The 21546-nt window shown below is 39.0% G+C and overlaps 1 protein-coding gene across 1 annotated transcript in view; it reads right to left on the bottom strand.

The window, feature by feature from the left end:
• Agps (alkylglycerone phosphate synthase) overlaps window positions 1-21546 on the bottom strand; it is a 109970-nt gene that overhangs the window by 62025 nt on the left and 26399 nt on the right. Inside the window, exons 4-10 of the mRNA XM_052722670.1 lie at window positions 19871-19991; window positions 18599-18673; window positions 14896-14967; window positions 13368-13447; window positions 11385-11465; window positions 6645-6770; window positions 4594-4702 (exon numbers count right to left, since the gene is read on the bottom strand). Coding sequence (XP_052578630.1) covers window positions 4594-4702; window positions 6645-6770; window positions 11385-11465; window positions 13368-13447; window positions 14896-14967; window positions 18599-18673; window positions 19871-19991 — 664 coding nt within the window. The remainder of the gene's footprint in view (window positions 1-4593; window positions 4703-6644; window positions 6771-11384; window positions 11466-13367; window positions 13448-14895; window positions 14968-18598; window positions 18674-19870; window positions 19992-21546) is intronic.

Here is a 21546-nt window from a genome sequence, read left to right as displayed (position 1 = left end):
AAAAAACCATCCTGAGTGAGGTAATCCAGATCCAGAAAGACAAACACAGTATGTACTCACTCTTAAGTGGATACTAGATGTTTACAAAGGATAACCAGGCTCAATTCACAGCCCCAGAAAAGCTACATAACAGGGAAGACCCTAAGAGGGACATGCATGGATTGGCCTAGGAAGGGAAAAGAGATAAAATCTCCTGGGTAAACTTGTGTGTGTTGGGGGGGAGGGGGAGGGGCGGTGACAGAGGATGAGAACATGAGGGAACTGAGATGGTTAAGTTGGGGGAGGCACAGAGAGGGAGAGAAAGGAAAGAGATATCTTGATAGAGTGAGCCATTATGGGATTAGGGAGAAACCTGCTGCTAGGGAAATTCCCAGGAATCCACAAGGATGACCCCAGCTAAGACTCCAAGTGGAGAGGGTGCCTGAACTGATCTTCTGTAATCAGACTGATGACTGCCCTAATTGTCATCATAAAACCTTCATCTATGGAAGCAGATGCAGAGACCAAGCACTGGGTCAAGTTGCAGGACTTGTCGAAGAGAGGGAGGAAGGAACATATGGGGCGGGGGTGGGGGGGGGGGGTCCCATGGTGGGGAAACCCAGAGACACAGCCGACCCCAGTTAGTGGGAGCTCATGGACTCTGACGGCTGGGGAACCTGAACAGGACCAAACTAGGCCCTCTGAATGTGGGTGACAGTTGTATGGCTTGGGCAGTTTGTGGGGTCCCTGGTAGTGGGACCAGGATTTATTCATGCCTGGTGCATGAACTGGCTTTATGGAGCCCACTCCCTATGGTGGGATGCCTTGCTCAGCCTTGATGCAGGGGGAGGGGCTTGGTCCTGCCTCAACTTGATATGCCACTTTGTTGACTCCCCATGGGAAGCCTTACCCTCTCTGAGGGGTGGATGGGGGGGGCATTGAGGGGAGGTGGTGGGGGAGTAGGTAGAAGAGGGAGGGGTAACTGTGGTTGGTATGTAAAAAAAAAAAAAAGTAAAAGTAAAAAAAAAAAATATTGTCATCATTGTCTCCTTCCTAGATTCTGGCTTCCAGAGACTCCAAGTTAAACAAATTAAATAAATATGATGTGAGGCTGAAGGCTGAATCTAACTTCATTCTTTTATATGAAATTGCAAGGAACTGAGAATGGTCAAAAATATTAAAAAAAAAACTCATACATCTTAATTTTAATATATTTAATTAAAATATATATAAATATGTGGGGGGGCAGGTATACAACTGAAGATAATGATTCTCTCTCCCAGAATCTATCAACAGCCATTAGTTTAGAAGCCAGGGATAGAGCGTCCCCCCCACCTCCGTGGCCCGCCCCTGCCAATCATGGCCAGACTGTCCAAGCCCAGTGCTGCTGAGTTCATGGCTGCAGTAACTATGCCATGCCTAACATGGTATTTCACAGCCCTTCCTTCTTCCTATCTTCTGACTCCTACATTCTCTTGATTATATGTGCTCTTTCACAATTTCATAAATGTATATAACACATGCCGATTATTCTCACCCTCTCTACTCTCTTATCTGATTTTTAAAAAGTGGTTCTTAGAGAAATGGAGGTTTAAAAAGAAAACCCAAGGGACAGATGGTTTCACTGTTGAAAACTGCCAAACACTTCAGTGAGTCCGCCAATTCTTCACAAACTCTCAACAAGGAACTCACTTTTGGAAGTAACTACTACATGATTCTAAGACCATCAAACAAAATAAACTAAATATGAAGTAACATGGGGTCTAACTTCATCACAGGAAAAAATGAAAACAATCACTATTATAATCCAAGATGACTTCACCGTAGAAATTAACATGGTAGAATATAATTGGAGTTGTTGGTCACAGAGGTCCCAAAGGCCTCCAAAATAATAAAGTTCTTGACAGCCCTGTTGGTTGCCTGCTGGAACTAGAAGATAAGACTCTACTGCTGAAGATACCGCATACCTTGGTTGCAAGACCTAGAGCAAGCAAGCTGGAACTCTGAAAGTGCTGTAGGAAAAGGCATCAACAGTCTGATGCAGCTGTGAACCCTTTAACTATAAAAACCCGTCAGAAAGATGTGACCACCTGTTAATAGTGCTATGACTGTCATAAAGTCATCTGATTCTGAATCTGTCTTCTCCCTTTTCTCCCTGTGCAGGGTCTGTAACTTCAATATTAGAAGGCTACAATCAATCAATCAATCACTAAAATGAAAAAATAAAACAAAAAGCACTGCAACCTTCAAATTACCTCTAAGCAAAGATAAAAAGAAAAAAATTCCCTTAGGCCTCCTATAGTTCTCAATTGCTACAGGTTTGCAAGTGTGAAAAGGAGTGAAGGGATGCTTAAACAATCTATCACACAAGAAAGAATTAAGGGTAGCAGATACAGTGGCTAACACCTCTAATCCCAGCATGGGAAACTGAGTCAGGAGGATCACAAGTTTAAGACCAGTCAGAACCACATAGTAAGTGCCAGGCCAGCCTAGGCTAAAGAGTAAGACCCTGTCCCTTCCCCCCTCCAGACCAAACCAGATTAAAAGAAAAACATCAAGGGGATGGAGGAGCGAGAAGAGAGAAAAGAAGAGCAATTATGGACTAAAGAAAGTACATACAAAATGATGCCCAAAAGACCTTCATACAACAATAATGCCAAAATACTCTCCACATAGGACCATAGTGCTAGCTAAAAAGAAGTTAGAAAAACACTAGGAACCAAGCCAGGCATGGTGGTACACGCCTTAAATCCCAGAACTCAGGAGACAGAGGCAGGTGGATCTCTGTGAGTTTGAGGCCAGACTGGTCTGCAGGGTGAGTTCCAGGACAGTCAGAGTTACATAATAAAGAGACTTTGTCTCAAAAAAATAAAAAGAAGAATATGGTAAGAATCAAGAACAGCAGTGCTGGAGAAGCAAGGAGAGTGTACACACACACACACACACACACACACACACACACACACACACACACCACCCCCACCATCATCACAAATAACCAACCTATCATATGTGATATGATCTCTACCATGTCATTAAGAAGCATAGTTATTTGTTCCTTCTTTGCTATTACTATCAAAGATCAGAACTTGTGCCTGAATACTTGAAATTATAACTGTTCTTTTGAAGGGAGTAGGCAAAAGCACCTTGTCCTAAGAACTGCTACTTTTATTTCAGACCCCATTTTACCTGTAGGATGAAACAAAGTTCAGGTTCCCAAACTTTAAGGGAGCTTGGAACCTTCAAATAGCTGACCAACCTCCTCATCAGACAAAAGAAACAGTCTGTTATGGCCCTGAGTTCTCTAAAACATCATGACTGTCCCTAAGAACAGAAAGAACAAATGAGTCTGATTGGCTGGACGAAAAAGCTTACATTCTGTGTTGGTTAACAATGGTGAAACACATAGGGAAAATCCCTGATCTTTAACTGCTGATTGGTGGAAACTGTAACTACAACTCGGCAACAGATGTTTACAGCTTTGTGATTATAAACCCCGCGTGTCCCCCTGCTTGGGGCTGCCAGGAAAAGCAAGGCTCCTGAGTCCTTGTCCTGCAGCCGTGACCGACCAGCAGCTCCGCTCATGTGTTGATTTGTTAAGTCTTTGGAACCCATAAGTGCTGTTGCTCTCCTTCCTCACGGCGCACAACAGACTGGGGGTAACACTTTCATTCTTGAATATAGCTAAGTGTTCCCAAACCCTATGTTTTGAAGTAAGCAATGAGTTCTTCAGCTAATTTAGAACACTTTCTTGTTTAAATTTATCTTATTTCTCTGAATTTAAGGGATGACCCTTTCCCATTCCAAAATCTGGAAAATAGACCCAAGTTTACTTTACTCACACCATTTTACCATTGTGTTTACTCAACAGCTTGCAAAATAGAAGGAACTACATATTTTAAAGGACCTAAAGAATGGCATTCTAGTCTATCCAACAGCAAGCAAGCAAAATAAAAACTTAAATGACAAACAGAAGTTTAAAAGATATATGAATAAGTGGAATTTAAACTTCCATTTTTTAGAATATCCAACACTAAGTAACAAAACACATGATTACAGAAAAACACAAAAAGAACACTTCATCAGTCCTTTCACCTAGTAACTGGGACAGGATTAAACTGTAACATACACAGTTGAAATAGTTAAGCTCTAACCAGTGTTTCCTAAGATTCACTAAAAATTTTGGGAAGAAAAAAAAAAAAAAGACCACACTCTTCTTTAGAAATGTCAAAGAGTAAAGTGTAGAAGGAAGGTTAGTATGATGTTCTCATTATAAAAGCTTTATGAAGTTAAGTCTGGCATAGTGGCACACGCCTTTAATCCCAGCACTCAAGGCAGAGGCAGGTGATCTCTGTGAGTTCACGGTCAGCCTGGTCTACAGAGTTCCAGGACAGCCAAGCTACACAGAGAAACCCTGTCTTGAAAAAAATAAAACATAACAAAAAAGCTTTATAAAGTATGAATTAAAAAACAGTAAATCATAAAAACATATTATTCTTTAAAAATATAAAGCGTACCTTTCTTTCAAAGACATGATATCACAGTACCACAGATTTTCCCAAAATGAAGTCATTAACCTACATATTTTCCTAACAACTTTACAATTACACCAACCTTCAGATCCCATGATGAAGTGATGGATATCAGGGCCTGTTGACATACGAGGTCCTTGGGAGCTTTTCTCTATTACACCTCTAGGTGTTACCATTTTCATATGAACCACCTGTTTAATACAATACACAGTATAAACTCCAGGCATCTGTTAAATCTGTGTCTGTACTTGTACTTTTTTTTTAATAAAACACTACACATTAAATAGTGGACTAAGTGATAAGTTGTGATACTCTTTAGAATTCTCACATCTTTTAGTGATTTCTATACTAAAGATAAATATAATAATTTCCAACATTTTTCCAACACTTAGACAAGATAGTAGTATCATGACTTACTCTATTTTTTTTTTTTTTTTTTTTTTTTTGGTTTTTTGAGACAGGGTTTCTCTGTGTAGCTTTGCGCCTTTCCTGGAACTCACTTGGTAGCCCAGGCTGGCCTCGAACTCACGGAGATCCGCCTGTCTCTGCCTCCCGAGTGCGCCACCACCGCCCGGCGACTTACTCTATTTTTGAGTCTACACTTTTATTAAAGAATTATTAACACTTTGAAATTTTTATGAGTTCTACTGTAGCCACAAAGACTAAAATACCAGCCTTACTAGAGTTCTCATAAAAGCAATGTAAATTATGAGTTTCAAAAGGATACAATATGTTACAAAGAAATTTAAAAATAAAATATGCTATATAATAACTTAGGTAGCAAGTGTGTTAAATGTACGCAGAATCTTTTCCCCTTTAAAAATCTTTAGAAAAAAAGATTAAATTAAATATATACACTTTAGTGGTCTATCAAGTACTTGCTTGACTTATAAAGTTCTTAATAATCTAATGGCAACCCAAAATTATCTTTTCTACAACTGGATTTAGTTTTAATACAAAAAGAAAACTGTAGTTTTTACATTTCTTAAACAGATTAACAAACATTTTTAAAGAGTGTAAAATATTGGATACTGACCGATAGAGCTAATGTCTCTCATGAAATGAACCTGATATTTCTATCAACAGAAGCATTAATAAAAATCCTGAGACCTTAAGCTTGAAAAACAAAACAGCTGCCGTGTAACCCCATAAACTGAAATGGAAATAAGAAAATTGCAAGTTCTAGGCCAGCCTGGACTAAATAGTAAGACCATGTAGGAAAATGTCAAGTTAAATAAATAAGATATTACCGAACACTGAAGATTTAAAAAAAAAAACCTCACATTTATGAACAACCTACTATACATGAGACCTGTGAAAATTTCATTTTATGTCTTTTCACCATACAATAATCCTAATATAATTATTGTATTTTACAAAAGAGAACACTGAAGCTGGGAAAAGTAAACCAATTTGCCCCCAGAAAAGCTACAAATGCAACAAACGATACCCAACACTTAATCGGGCACCCCTGTTACAGCACTGCCATGCTCCCAGAAGCTCCCAGCAGCCTGGCACAGATTAAATAAGACAACCTATAGGACTACTATAGAATCGTCTCAACGAGGTTCTTAACTGTAAACAGAAAAAAGAATTCCTTCAGAAAAGTTGACGTAAAATCTCCTAAAGCAAGAATAACAACATCACCCTAAAAAAAAAAAAAAAGATGATGACTAAACTGTTGATTGATAGACTTATAAAATATAAGTTAGATACTATGAAACAACTACAAATCTTATATCTTAAATACTAGTCACTTTAAAAAGGACATCCTTAAACATGACCAGTTTTATCTCTTAATGCTTCTGCTATACACAGTCAGTATTACTATAATCAAAAGGAGTGCATTTTGGAGAGATTTACCATTCAATCCTTAATATTTATTTATTCATTTATTTAGGCTTTTAGAGACAGGCTTCTCTGTGTAACAGAGCCCTGGCTGTCCTGGAACTCAGTCTGTAGACCAGGCTGGCCTCAAACTCACAGCGATCCACCTGCCTCTGCCTCCTGAATTCTGAGATTAAAGGGAAAAGCTTCCACACCCAGCCCAATCCTTAATTTTTAAAAGGCTTTAAGTATTTTATTGTATTTTCTAAATACCGATCATTAGACAGGAACTAGAAATACATTTACCAGGTCCTCAATATTGCCATAGATATTCTTCTTCATGCCTGATGCTCGAGTGGATATCCATCCTCCCACAGTGCTGAATTCCAGGGAGTCTGGTTCATGACCTGTACAATAACCACTTTCTTTAAGCTGAAAAGCAAAAATGTACAATTTTACTAGCAAAAATGGTCCCATTTCACACAGCATTCAACACATTTTCTCCTCCAATTGGTTTCTAGCATTTCTGACACATTACACCTGTAAAGAAAACATTTTTTTTTTTTTGCCTACTGAAAAACCTTCATAAAACTGAAAAAGTATGGGCTAAAAACCACTACTCTTCACATTATTTTGTTTTTAAAGCCAGCTGACCCTTCCTTGTGTCCCAAGCCCTTGAAGAGACACTTTAAATACTTATGGAGATCAGATTACACGTAAATAACTGCCAACTTCACCTAACACTTCCAATAAATAAAGCACTTCATCTTTCTTTCTCCCCTACCCTAATATAATATGCAGCAGGCCTCCAGGAAATCTGAGCAAATTGCCTGCACTTAATTCTCTCAAGGAGTCGTGTGTTTTAATGTACAGCCATCTGGCTAGGCTTCCCAAATGCAATACCATCATTTACTTGTGATGTGGACCAAGCATTCCTGTACATTAAACAGTCACTTGTTTCTCATTTTTCTATATTAGCTTGGCTTCACCATCTGTACAGCACCTGAGGTTGAATGGATGCCCTTTACTGCAACAACACCAAAGCCATTCCACTAAAATGATTTTCAAGTCTCAGCCATCTCCTGTCAAACGGTACAGACACCACCATCTGTATAGTCACTGCTGCCTGCACATCAATCTGTGTTGACCATTTGATAGTCACCTAGTGCAGCAACTGCTTTATTTCTCAAGTAAGTCATTCAGAGATGTAGAGTATGTCCACGATGTTTGTGCCCATGTATCAAAGTGTAAGGATGGCATGAAAGTTGTAATCCAAAAAGTATAAGCCCAGTAGCTTAAATATAAGTTAGGTTTCTCATGCTAGCAACCCAAATTATATTTTCTAATTTTGCTTCTAGGAACACAGAATTGAAAGAAAATCACTCGTCACTTTTTTCACTAAATATTCAATATATTTAAAGAGGTTAATAACCAATCACAAATAAGCAAGGTTAAAATGAATATTATCAGTCTATTACATTTCCTCCATAGCTCCATCTTCAAATAATCTAAATTATTATTTTCTCAATTTTATTAAATTAGAAGAAAAAATTATGACTCCCTAAGATACGTTAACAACTAAGCCAGGTTTTGTTTTGTCACCCTGATGGTATGATGCTTCTGGTCCATTCAGTGTCAAACGGTACACTTTTGATGACAGCAATTTATTCTATGACACCTACACCTCACTGAAACTATTAGAGAAATAAAACAAAAATATATGACTCATAATTCGAAAGCTTACTGGCTTGCTCTCCATGGCTTGCTCAGTCTGCTTTCTTTTTTTTTTTTTTTTTTTTTTTTTTTGGTTTTTCGAGACAGGGTTTCTCTGTGTAGCTTTGCGCCTTTCCTGGAACCAGTCCAGGCTGGCCTCGAACTCACAGAGATCCGCCTGACTCTGCCTCCCGAGTGCTGGGATTAAAGGCATGCTCCACCACCGCCCGGCTCAGTCTGCTTTCTTATAAAACTCAGGACCACCAGCCCAGGGGTGGCCCTACCCACAATGGGCTGGACCCTCCCCCATCAATCACTAAATAAGAAAATGGCCAGTGGGCTTGAGGTTCTCATCTCTCAAATAACTCTAGGCTGTGACAAATTGACATAAAAATAGCCAGCACGGGTAGCCAGACTGTTATGACACTATTCCTGAAAATTTAATGGATATTTAAGTTTATGAAACTTCAGAGTTAAAATTCTCCTCTAATATGAAAGGGTAGAGGTCTAGCCCTATATAGTATAATGTGGTACTAGAGTTAGAAAATAAATCATGTATAAAAATAATCCATAGTATGATTGAATATGACATAGATTTGATATTTATTATTATCATTTATCAATATTCTGTGATATTTAAAGATACTATGTGATATTGATTCTCTCATAAATTGAGCAGCCATGTTGGAAAGGGAAAGTTTCTTGGAAAAGTAATTTCTGTGCATTGGGCCTTGGATATAAGTATGAAGTCCAAGGAATGTAACACAGACCTAGGGGTGGGGGGCTACAAAATAAGCAATATTTGAGAGACAACTACACACTTTATCACTAAAACTTCAGCTTTTATAATGCTAAGTTTGCAACTCCTATTACACAACCAAGGAGAGAGAACAGCCAGGAACTGGATGTGGTTGTCTACATTTGGGAACAAAAATCTACAGTGAGGACAAGTTTGGAAATCTTCAGCTGCAAAAGGAATAAAATTCAGTGTACCTGAATGAATAAAAATGTTTGATAGAAATTAATAGAGTGAAGTTCTAAATGTGTTACATTATTAACATCCTTCATTCTAGTAAAAACCCTGAGAGGTAATACTATCACCATTTCATAGACGAGAGTCTGAAGCCTGTCCAAGGTCACACAGCTAAGATCTGTATCTGAGTCTAAAGGAAGAGCTAGTAGCTATGTGAAACCAGAACAAAACAAGATTCTATAAAATTATTAGTGATGTTATCTCTGGAAAGAAAAAACTTAAGCACACATATCCCCAGACTATTAGATAAAAAAGTAACCAGAAACTTATTAAATCCCTAAGGAAACTCCAAAATCCGTAACTGGTATGTCAGTGATGTACCTTAACATTCAAGCATATTAAAAACCAATGTTGGCCGGGCAGCTGTGGCACACGCCTTTAATCCCAGCACTCGAGAGGCAGAGCCAGGTGGATGGATCTCTGTGAGTTCGAGGCCAGCCTGGTCTACAGAGTAAGATCCAGGACAGGCACCAAAACTACACAGAGAAACCCTGTCTTGAAAAACCAAAAAAGAAAACAAAAACCAATGTAATGAACAGCACACTTTAAGCTGGCTGTCTCAGCTGAGGGATGGACTAAGGGGCACAGGAGCTTAACGAGGAGGGATCTGATGGAGACGGCTGCAGGCACAACCGTGACAGCCACTGCAGCCCAGGAGGTTCTGTGGCGCTGGGAGAGAAACAAACTAGCAGGGACAATCTCAGCAGCACCTACTGCAGAGAAATGTCATTCACATTTCAAGGAGATGTGTTCCTTGAATTTTAATTTTAACCTTTAAAAAAGAAGAAAAACTTAATACTATGTTAAATGCTATAATAAAGGCTGTAAAACTGGAGGCCTAAAAGGCCATTCTTTGTTAGTAAAGAAAATGCCTGCCGGTAATGTCTCTCGTTCAAGCTAATGGAGAATTAATCCAGGGCCTTCTGGGTATTTTTCACTGAATATTATCAAAGTTCACTAGATACTGTAATAATTAATAAATCCTTTGTCTTCACTCTATAAAGCCTTGACTTATTTGAAGATCTCTGACAACACCTCAACAAATCTGCTCAATTTTAAGTAAGTTAATTACTTTTTAGCTCCTGGAAATAAGCTGCCTAAGCTGGGCAGGTATTACTATTTGCTAGCTGTTGAACTTTTCCAAATATAATTTCACTAAAAACTACTCATAAGTAAAACTTTTTAATACTTCAAAAATCTCTTAGTATTGTAATAAATTTTTCAAGAACTAGTCACAAGTAGACCAGATTTAATTATTTCAAAAAAAGGGGTGGGGGGAAACAATTGAATTACAATTATTAACCATACATTTTCTGTGTCATATTAAAGGTTCAGGGACAAACTATAATCTAGTTTGAACAAAGTGATTGGTATGTCACCAACAAATCACAATTACTAATTTTTGTTTATAAAAAGCTGGGTTACAATCATCTTGACCATATTTGGGGAAGTTTAAAGAATCAATTTTAAATTTTGAGGAGGAATCATTTATTTTATATGTACAGGTAGGTGCTTTGTCTGCATGTATAGTCTGTGCACCACATACATGCAATGCCCTTGGAGGCCAGAAAAGGGTGATGGATACCCTGGCACTGGAGTTGCCAAGGGTTGTAAGTTGCCATGTAGGTGCTGGGAACTGAACCCAGATCTTCGGGAATGGCAGTCGGTGTTCTTAAACTCTGAGCCATCTCTCTAGCCCCCGTGAATCAATTCATTTTAATAATTACCTACTTAGAACCCATAAACAGCAAATCTTAAAATTCATTCAAATACTGAGAAAGAGCATAAAGACTAAGGGTCCCCAAAGCAATGGCTACCCTTCATGCTCCTGCACACTTTTTCCTCAGGGTTGGTCTCTTCACCTGACCTCCTTTCTGCTAACTCTGACTCATCCTTGAGCTTCATTTTATTTTATTAATTTTTAAAGTTATCATACCAAGTAATAAATTTCATTATTGCAATTTTATACATAATTTGTTCACATTCGTTGCCTTCTATTTAAGCCTCATTTTAAATGTATCAAACCTATAATGATACATAATTGTCCAAGCTCTTGCTACCTAGTCCCATTTGATAACACATACTTAGTCTTACTTATCCTGAATCATTCATTGTCTATTCTCCAATCTTCTATGCCAACATAAGTCCCCTGAGGGCAGGGATAGTGTCTCCTTCACTACTTTATTCTCAATTCTAGCTCAACCTGCAACAAAAACTGAGCATATTTACTGAGTGGCCAATGTATTGTGAAAGGCACTTCCTTCAGACAGAGAATATAGCTGTTTAAAGAGATAACATACCTGTCTTTCCAACTCTTGGCCTGTTATCCCAGCCTCTACATGAGCTGTCAGATTGTTCTCATCAACCCAGAGAATCCGGTTCTGTTACAAAGGAAGAGAGGTGTCATTCCTTTGAGCCATTAACATTTATTAGGAAATACCTAACTTCCAAATTCAAAGCTTCAGTACAAGGTAGTAATCAGGAAGTAAGGAAAGCAAGCCCCCCTTATCTTTACTCTGTGCCATGATGTTGCAACAGGAGCAGTACGTGATGCAGGTGCTGGAATAAAAACAACACACTCCATCTTTGTGCAGACATTAAACTAAATGTGATGGCTCAGCTTAGACAAGTAACTGTCTAGTCTTAGGGAGTCCTCAATTGTAAAGTGTAGACAGTAGTGGTGTATATTAACAGGGTTGCTAAAGAAATAAATAGGATAGTCCACATAAAAACAGTATACAGGAAACATCTATTTACACTGCTGCTAACATAACAATCATATCTACAAATCAGAAAATGAGAGAGAGAAAAAACACCTGCTAAGATACTTAAATATAATGCACGGCATCTCTGCACTTTAAAAAAAATCCAAGAAAAAACAAGAAACATATACAGAAAACAAAACACATTATTCCATCTCATGCTCCGAAAAAGGAACTGAGCCAGGATGGTGGTGCACACCTGTATTTCCAGAGGTACACAGGAGGATCAGGAGTTCAAGGTCATTTGCAACTACCCAGAAATCCAAGAACGTTCTAAAGCCTATTCCAGAATAGGCTGTCATTTCTTACTCTCCAGAATAAAAAGAAAGACTGATAAGGAGTGCTACAATGCAATCATGAGGCAGTTACTATCAAGTTCAGTCACTGCCTCTCCCAATATTATACGACGTTAAAAAGCGTAACAAAGTCATAGATATGCTAATTGCTGATTTGACCATTACCCACAGTAAACATGTACCAAAATAATCCCAAAGCATGTACAATTGTGTGTTGGTTTTTAAGTAAATAAAATGATTTTTATAGAGCATACTGCCATCTCTCTATAAAATAAGCTTTCTATGGAGGCGAGACAAGAGGAAAGGAGGAAGAAATCTAACTAGACTACAGCCAGGGCCGAGAAGAAAAGTTAAGTGACACCAAGGAAGAGCAGCAGATGAATTCAGGTGTGTCATGCCATACTATCAACAGCCTAGTTTCTTCCAAAGCCAGTAAGAGTGGGAAAAGGGAAAGCACACTTTCAGAGAAAAAGAGAGACAACCAAAGTTAACAAGGCCCTTTTCTAGAGTCCCATTAGAACTAACCAACTATCATAAAGATACCTTTAAAAATAGGTAGGTGTGGACTACTGATTTTGACTTGACAAGAGTGATTAAAAAATACAATAGTTACATGAAAAAATAGCCTTTTTTAAAAAAGAGACAAAACAGATACAAAGGAGCATATCGAGATTTGTTTTTAAAAGTCCTAGAAAATCAAAGAGAGCAAATGAAACAAAACCTTAGTAACTATTCACTCTAGGCATAGGCATATTGTTGCCTTTACCTTGCTGTTTAAAGAAGATTCAAATTAAAAAGTTCACACAAAGTTGCTATGACTACTGATGTCTGAAGGTAAAATTCAAGCCAGATTAAAGCCTTAACTCTGCAAGCTTTTCCGACTTAGAAAAACCAGCTCTTCCACTCCTCACTAGCAAATGCGCACGAGCATTGGGTTAAGTCTGGGAGGCAAGTAGGTATGCATTACTGAAACTACTCATAACTAATAATAATTTCTTATTTCTTACAATAATAGACATCAAGTTATCTACTGTCTTAAGCTTCAAAATCTTGCTTCTCAAATGATCCATTTACAATGCTAATTTGGCAGTGCAGTATCAAGATCTGTACCTTAGAACTAGGGAACTTAGCTTCTGATTACCTGATCATGAAGCTAAAATACAGAATTAAGAAAATGATGTTTTAAACAGAAAACAACCCAAATATATCTCAGAATATCATATACCATTTGGGAAGTGTCCAAAGACATTATTGTTCTTGTCTCATCTGCAGGACACATCAAGCCGTATGACACACTTGTTCCTCCTGTCAAAACAGGAAACAAAAACTATGTTTAAGCAGTTTGCTTCCGCTACATTTCTGGAAGAAATCCCTAGTCCAGAGGACACAAATGGGCCTGCGAGCACTGACTCCTATTTCTACTTTGCAAAAGCTAACACACTGAAAACAAACTCACCTTTACTTTATGCTGAATGCCAAATGCAGACTACTATGGAACTGAAAGCAATGGGCTTTTGGGCTCCATCCCTGGACATGACACTCTCATGGAAAGCCCTAGCAATTTGCAGAACTCCAAAAACATAATTAGCAAAGATCTAAGCTAATGATCACCGAGGAGAGGTAGCTTAAAAGAGAAAAGACAAGTCCTGAACACAATCCTAGAAGCACAACCAACTGCTTACTACCATAATTACATGATTGCCTTTCGGTTAAAGAACAGTCTTACACAAAAAGCTTTAATAAAATACAAAGCTAAATGCCCAGATCATGATATTTAAAAACAAATTTTCATATTCTTTGGTGAGAAGTGATGGTAAATAGGATAAATAATATGCAGAATTATTTTTAAAATGTACTCCTATTTCCCTCTTAACATAATTTGTCAAAGGAGAAATGCTTTCTTAACAAAGAATAATACAACATTTTAAGTTCTAACTACATCTGTATCATCCCATATAAAATACCATTTTAGTTGCTATTTCCATACAGTCTGTGTGGAGAAGAAACCTCTGGAATTCAATTTCCAGAAGAAGTAATCTGTACACATCAGTTTAATTTCACCAGGCAAGATTGTCAGTCGCAAATATAGCACCTGAGGTTGGTAACAACCACTTGCTTATAACATCATTTGCAATAAAAGAAAAAGTCATAGTAAGTAACACTGCGGTACCTTTGTTCACTAACTAAAGGAACAGTATCAGCTGCGGGGGAAGTCTGGACTCCTAGGGTTGCTGAGGTCTGATTTCCATTCACCAATGCCAATACAGCGAGAGTGAAGGTAATTTCCTCTGGCTTATTTGTTAAAATCATGCAGTCAACAATAACAACAAAAACTCCAAGATCAATTTACTTGAAGATAAAAAGTAATGCTAACTTTCTGTAATCCAAGGCACTGACCATCGGTGCACTGGTGAACTTTTAATTCTTACAGTGTTCCATAAGCATTCTGTTGCTCCAAAGCTGATGCCTTACAAAAATAAAATAATTCCCACAGACATACAGGTTTAAAAACAATTACTAAACATTTTCTTATTTAGAATTAAAACACATCTTGTACTATGAATTAAAAGCAAACAACAGCTCACGCAGTTTAGGGAGACCTACTTACAACACAAAAGCTCACTAAGAGCCAACTTTTTACAATAACTACAATATAATCACAATGTTTGTTTTCAAGGGAATATAATTAAATATATAAATATTTTAAACAGAACAAATTTAAACATATTAAAATTGAAAAACACAATACGTACCACCAATTGGTATGATACAAAGGTTGTATTTGCATGCTAGATTCACAATCTTAACTACTTCATCATGACACGCTGTTGAAAAAGGGAAAATGTATTAACTATAGGCACATAAATAAAGTCTGCATATTCTTTTTTTTTTTGAGACAGGGTTTCTCTGTGTAGCTTTGCGCCTCTCCTGGAACTCACTTGGTAGCCCAGGCTGGCCTTGAACTCACAGAGATCTGCCTGGCTCTGCCTCCCAAGTACTGGGATTAAAGGCGTGCGCCACCACCGCCTGGCCTAAATCTGCATAATCTTACAAACTAAAGGTCCATAAAGCTCTTGAGCACGTGAACTTTTTCCTTATTTACTCATACTATGTTAAATGGCTGTATTAAATGACAGGTTCTTTTCAACTATATTTTTAACAATTTTAGACTTTAAAAAATTGCATTAAGCCAGGCGGTGGTGGCACACGCCTTTAATCCCAGCACTCAGAGGCAGAGCCAGGTGGATCTCTGTGAGTTCGAGGCCAGCCTGGTCTACAGAGCGAGATTCAGGACAGACACTAAAACTACACAGAGAAAACCTGTCTCGAAAAAAAAAAAAAAAAATTACGTTAAAAATGTCTTTCATGTCATATTCTCAAACATTAACATCTCATACGAAGAAGATCTAATTATCAAAGTCAATCAATGAACATTGACAAAAAACAACCTACAGCCCTTCCTCCACTAGAGCCCTTCCTCCGAACCCTACCAACATTCCTTTCCGGATCAGGGCCAAAGCTGGAATCACACACTGTCCCAGCTGTGATACCTAACTGTTAGTCTTCTCTAAATAGACAGTGCCTTATCTGTCTTTGACTTTCAAGACAATGGCACTTCTGAGGAACTCTAGGCAGTTATTTTAAGGAAATCTCTGAGTCTGCATGCTTCCCTAAGATTAAATAGAGACTAAACAGTTGGTGGGCATCTCACAGGAATGAAGCTATGCCTTTCTCAGCACAGTATAACCAAAGATGTGCCTCATTTCTGGTAATCCTAATTTGATCATCTGGTTAGATAGGCACTGTCAGCTAACCCTAGCGGAAGGATGCTTTATTTCCTGTTGGAGTCAGTAACTATATATACTGAGACTATGTAAACTGCGTATTTCTCATACTTTCACCCACTAATTTTAGCTCTATTGTTCCTTTATTGGCAAACAAATACTAAAATCTTACCAAAATAGAGCAGCACATGAATTCCTTCCCTTTGTATATAACTAACGCTATCTAAATAACAAAAACCTAACTGTGGATGACTATATGCCAAGTAAGATAGTACTACTCCAGCGTCCTTGGCCCTGGGGCAGGAGTGAGGTTTTAAGGAGGGAGCAACATGGCAGGGATTTCTTAAGATCAGTCACAGGACATTGGATCACATGGAAGACAAAGTTTGAGGAAAAGAAACGGAAAAATTATAATATTAACTGCTAATATCCTGAAAGAGAAAGAAGGGTGTTAGGAAAAACAGACAACCTGACACATACAAGCAAAGGTCTTGTTTTACAAATGTTACAAATACCTATCTCAGTTTGCATAAAGCTAGAAATACTTAGACTTTGTATAATAGTTTCTTTGTGGGTCGGAAACCCAGGGCTTTAAAATGCTAACCACATACTCTACCACGAAACTGTAGGGCCACTTCAATTTTTAATCAAAATCTATTTTTAGACTTTCAGATTAAGCTTATACAGTTTACTATTAGTAGTTTAAAAGATAATATATGAGGGTTAGGAATGGCACTTGCTTTGCAAACATAAAGACCTAAGACCAATTCTTCAGTACTGATATAAAAAGCCAGGCACTGGGCAGGTGGGAGGCAAAGGTAGGTGGATCCTGAGAGCTCAGTAACCAGCCAGCCTAGCAGACATGGGGAGTTTCCGGTCCAGGGAGGAATCTTCTCTCAGGGCAGTAAGAGAGAGACAGAACAATACCCAATGGTCCTGCCCTGGCTTCTGCACACATGTGCACAGGTATATACACAGACATTCACAATTTTGCACCACACCATATACAGAGAGGAGAAGGAGGGGGACAGAAAGAGAGACAGAGAGTGAGAAATGGAATAAGAATAATGAAAGAATACCAGAAGGTGTCTGTTGAAAAAAAATTAAAGTCAGGCATAGTGGTGCACGCCTTTAATCCCAGCATTCACTTGGGAGGCAGAGAGAAGCAGGCAGATCTCTGAATTCGAGGCCAGTCTGGTCTACAGAGTGAGTTCCAGGACAGCCAGGGATACACAGTGAAACTCTGTCTCAAAAAAGTGGGGGAAAAAATTTAAGGCAATATGTCTTCTATGGATGTAACTTAGTTAAGAACCTTCCTTGACTGTGTTATCAGAAACAGCACTCCCTTGTCTCAGCACCCACCCTTTTATATGGCATCTGTTTTCATAGTTCTCTGTAACAGTTAGCACTATACAGTATATTACATACTTACTTTCTTCCTTCACTATATCCCACTGCACTTTAAAACAGGGATTTTTCTTCTCAACTTTTTTTATCCTCAGTACCTAGCTGAAGTATGTAGCAAACTGAAAATAATGCATAAATACTTAGTAAGTGGAAAATTTGCTTTGGGACTTCGTTTTTGAGACAGGCTGACCTTAAGCTCACAATATAGCCAAAGATGAATTGGAATTCCTGATCCTCTTGCCTCTGCTACTCAAGTGCTGAGATTACAAGGATTCATGATATCTAGCTCAAGTAAGGGTACATTTTTCTTTTAATTTTCAATTTTATTTCATGTGTATGAGTGTTTTGCCTGTGTGTATGTCTGTATATCATGTGTATGCAGTGCCCGCAGAAGGCAGAAAAGGTGTTGGATCTCCTGCAACTGGAGTTAACAGATGGTATAAGCTGCCATGTGGATGCTGGGAATAGAGTCTGGGTCCTCTGGAAGAGCAGTCAGTGTTTTTAACCATTGAGGTATCTCTCCAGCCCCAATTTAAAAAAAAAAATTAATGTTGTTGTTGTTGTTGTTGTTGTTGTTGTTGGTGGTGGTGGTGGTGGTGGTGGTGGTGTGTGTGTGTGTGTGTGTGTGTGTGTATGATGGGGAGTACATGTGTAGAGGTTAGAGGACCCTTCTTCTTCCACCTTTATGTAGGCTCCAGGGATCAAATTCAGGAGATTAAACTGAGGTTGTCATGTTTATAAGGCAAGCACCATTACCTGCTGAGCCTTCTCACTAGCCTCCAAAGTTAATTTTTGGGTTTTATATGCACACACCAGTGGAAACATGGGTTACAGAAGTACATGGAAACAAAAGACATCTACACTATTTGACATTCACAATGGTAAAAAGCCCTGCCTGATGGGCCCTTGCCTGATCGCAAATCAGGAACGTTCCATACAGTCTAATTAAGATTCAGATGAAACAGATTTAAAGACAACTCCAGTAGATTCCATTGGTGTGTATGCTGTATGCACATGTGTGGAACTCCAAACTACAACAGGAAACGACCATCTCCACATCTTGGAACAGCCTTAGATTGCCACCACGCCTCACAATGTATTGCTGCACACTGCAACTTTCTCTCAAAACTTGTCCTCATTCAAAGGAAAATTAGGTTTCATTATCACTAAGAAAGTCACATAATTAAATAAATTCTTCAGAGAACTGATAACGTATTTGGAAACAAACTATACTAAAATGATATAAAGAGTTAAAACAACTTACTTGGCCAAACAACTATATCAGGAATCCGCTCCAACATCCCTTCCCTGAGCAAAAATATCTCATGAAGACAATGACCTGTTTTGTGATTTAAAAAGAAAAATGCAAAACAATTTAATTTACAGGAAGCTTCTACACAAAGACAGAAGCCAATGTGAGCAGTCCCAGCGTGAGCAGCCCCAGCGTGAGGAACACCAGTGTAACCAGCACAAATGTGAGCAGCCCTAGTGTGAGGAGCACCAGTGTAACCAGCACAAATGTGAGCAGCCCTAGTGTGAGGAACACCAGTGTAACCAGCACAAATGTGAGCAGCCCTAGTGTGAGGAACACCAGTGTAACCAGCACAAATGTGAGCAGCCCTAGTGTGAGGAACACCAGTGTAACCAGCACAAATGTGAGAAGCCCTAGTGTGAGGAACACCAGTGTAACCAGTACAAATGTGAGCAGCACCAGCGTGAGGAACACCAGTGTAACCAGCACAAATGTGAGCAGCACCAGCGTGAGGAACACCAGTGTAACCAGCACAAATGTGAGCAGCCCTAGTGTGAGGAACACCAGTGTAACCAGCACAAATGTGAGCAGCCCTAGTGTGAGGAACACCAGTGTAACCAGCACAAATGTGAGCAGCCCTAGTGTGAGGAACACCAGTGTAACCAGCACAAATGTGAGCAGCCCTAGTGTGAGGAACACCAGTGTAACCAGCACAAATGTGAGCAGCCCTAGTGTGAGGAACACCAGTGTAACCAGCACAAATGTGAGCAGCCCTAGTGTGAGGAACACCAGTGTAACCAGCACAAATGTGAGAAGCCCTAGTGTGAGGAACACCAGTGTAACCAGCACAAATGTGAGCAGCACCAGCGTGAGGAACACCAGTGTAACCAGCACAAATGTGAGCAGCACCAGCGTGAGGAACACCAGTGTAACCAGCACAAATGTGAGCAGCCCTAGTGTGAGGAACACCAGTGTAACCAGCACAAATGTGAGCAGCCCTAGTGTGAGGAACACCAGTGTAACCAGCACAAATGTGAGCAGCCCTAGTGTGAGGAGCACCAGTGTAACCAGCACAAATGTGAGCAGCCCTAGTGTGAGGAACACCAGCGTAACCAGCACAAATGTGAGCAGCACCAGCGTGAGGAACACCAGTGTAACCAGCACAAATGTGAGCAGCCCTTGTGTGAGTATCACCAACATGAGAAGTCCATGTGAACAGCACCAGCTTGAGCAATGCCAGTGTGAGCAGCACCAGTGTGAATAGCCCCAGTCGAAGCAACCTACCGTGAGCTCTGAACACTCGATCATCTGCTTCCTGTGAGTAGGAAATACTAGTTTCTTTAAGTTCCTGAAGGAAATCTTCATTTACAATAGAAGGAGGTGCTTCACTAGGATTTAAGGATGCCTAAAAAATAAAATTGGTTTCTTTGACTTATTTCTAAATAATGAATTTTGATCCCCTCTGGTTGGAGAATGATTATAAGACGTAGATTTTTTTAACATTCAACATATGATAAATATATAGGAAAGTATCAATAGAGTCCAACTTGGTAACAGCAGCAAAGGACAAATCATTGGTTAATCATCTCATCTTATCTGTGTAACAGGGAGACTATGCTTTCTCTTTGTTTCTATGGTTCCCTTTGTAATTGACAATGAAGACTGCAATCAACAACAGAGAAGACAAGGAAGCCTCAAACCTTCGGTTTAGACTAAAGATACTAGGTGTGTTTTACATCAAAAATTTTCACCTGTAGATAAAATTTTCCATCTCTTATTCTTTAATGGCCATTTTAAAATGTTGCACAGAAACTCTTATACTCAGTAATAAAACTATTATTATTGGGCAGTTTAAAAATGCATCACTTGCCGGGCGGTGGTGGCGCACGCCTTTAATCCCAGCACTCGGGAGGCAGAGCCAGGCGGATCTCTGTGAGTTCGAGGCCAGCCTGGGCTACCAAGTGAGTTCCAGGAAAGGCGCAAAGCTACACAGAGAGACCCTGTCTCGAAAAACCAAAAAAAAAAAAAAAAAAATGCATCACTTGGGGCTGGAGAGAAGGCTCAGCAATTAAGAGCACTTGACTGCTTTTCCAGAGGTCCTGAGTTCAGTTCCCAGCAGCCACATGGTGGCTCACAACCATCTGTGATGGGATCAGATTCCTTCTTCTGGTGTGCATGAAGGCAGAGCACTCATATACATAAAATACATGAATAAAAAGCATGACTTAATTATAAACTTGGTACTCAATTTCAGCTAGTATCTTGAAACTCAATCTTCAACTGTAAAGTTAAAACCACACAGTGCATGTCATTCAACTTTCATGAGCCTTGGTTTCCACACATATTAATAAGATTAACAACCAAATGTGCACAACTACTATATGGAAAGCAGATCAAGTAAACTAATTTTTGTGAAAAGCACCTAAGAGCATATCAAACATATAAAACTGAATATAAAGAAAGTTAATATAGTATTTGGGATAAAGAATATTTAAGAAAATGTAAACAAAAAAGTCTGGTATTTCTATACTTTCTTAGTCTCTTAAGGTACTGTATTCATTCAGATAAGTATTTTTACTCAAAAAAGCCAGGCTCTGATCTAAATACCATGGAAACAGCAATTAGAGTTACTGGGGATGAGGTGGGGTGGTCTTGCCTTCATAAAAGTTATCCTATAGTTACTAAAAGGAAATAACCAAGAGTATTCCAACAAACAGCTGGCCGGCATCTTAAACTATTAAAAACAGAACTGCAGTTACAAACTGTTGTACGCCATCATGTGGGTTCTGGGAACTAAAGCTAGGTTCTCTGCAAAAGTAGCTCCTGACTACTTTGCTCCAGCTCTTAGAAGCAATTAACTGCTGAATACAGTCCATAAGACAGTATTGGCCGGGCGGTGGTGGCGCACGCCTTTAATCCCAGCACTCGGGAGGCAGAGCCAGGCGGATCTCTGTGAGTTC

Source organism: Peromyscus californicus, unplaced genomic scaffold (assembly GCF_007827085.1).
Source record: "Peromyscus californicus insignis strain IS unplaced genomic scaffold, ASM782708v3 Scaffold_7__1_contigs__length_154581171, whole genome shotgun sequence".
NCBI lineage: Eukaryota > Metazoa > Chordata > Mammalia > Rodentia > Cricetidae > Peromyscus > Peromyscus californicus.
The sequence above is the reverse complement of the archived record's forward strand: the minus strand, read 5'-3'. Positions and strand labels throughout refer to the sequence as shown.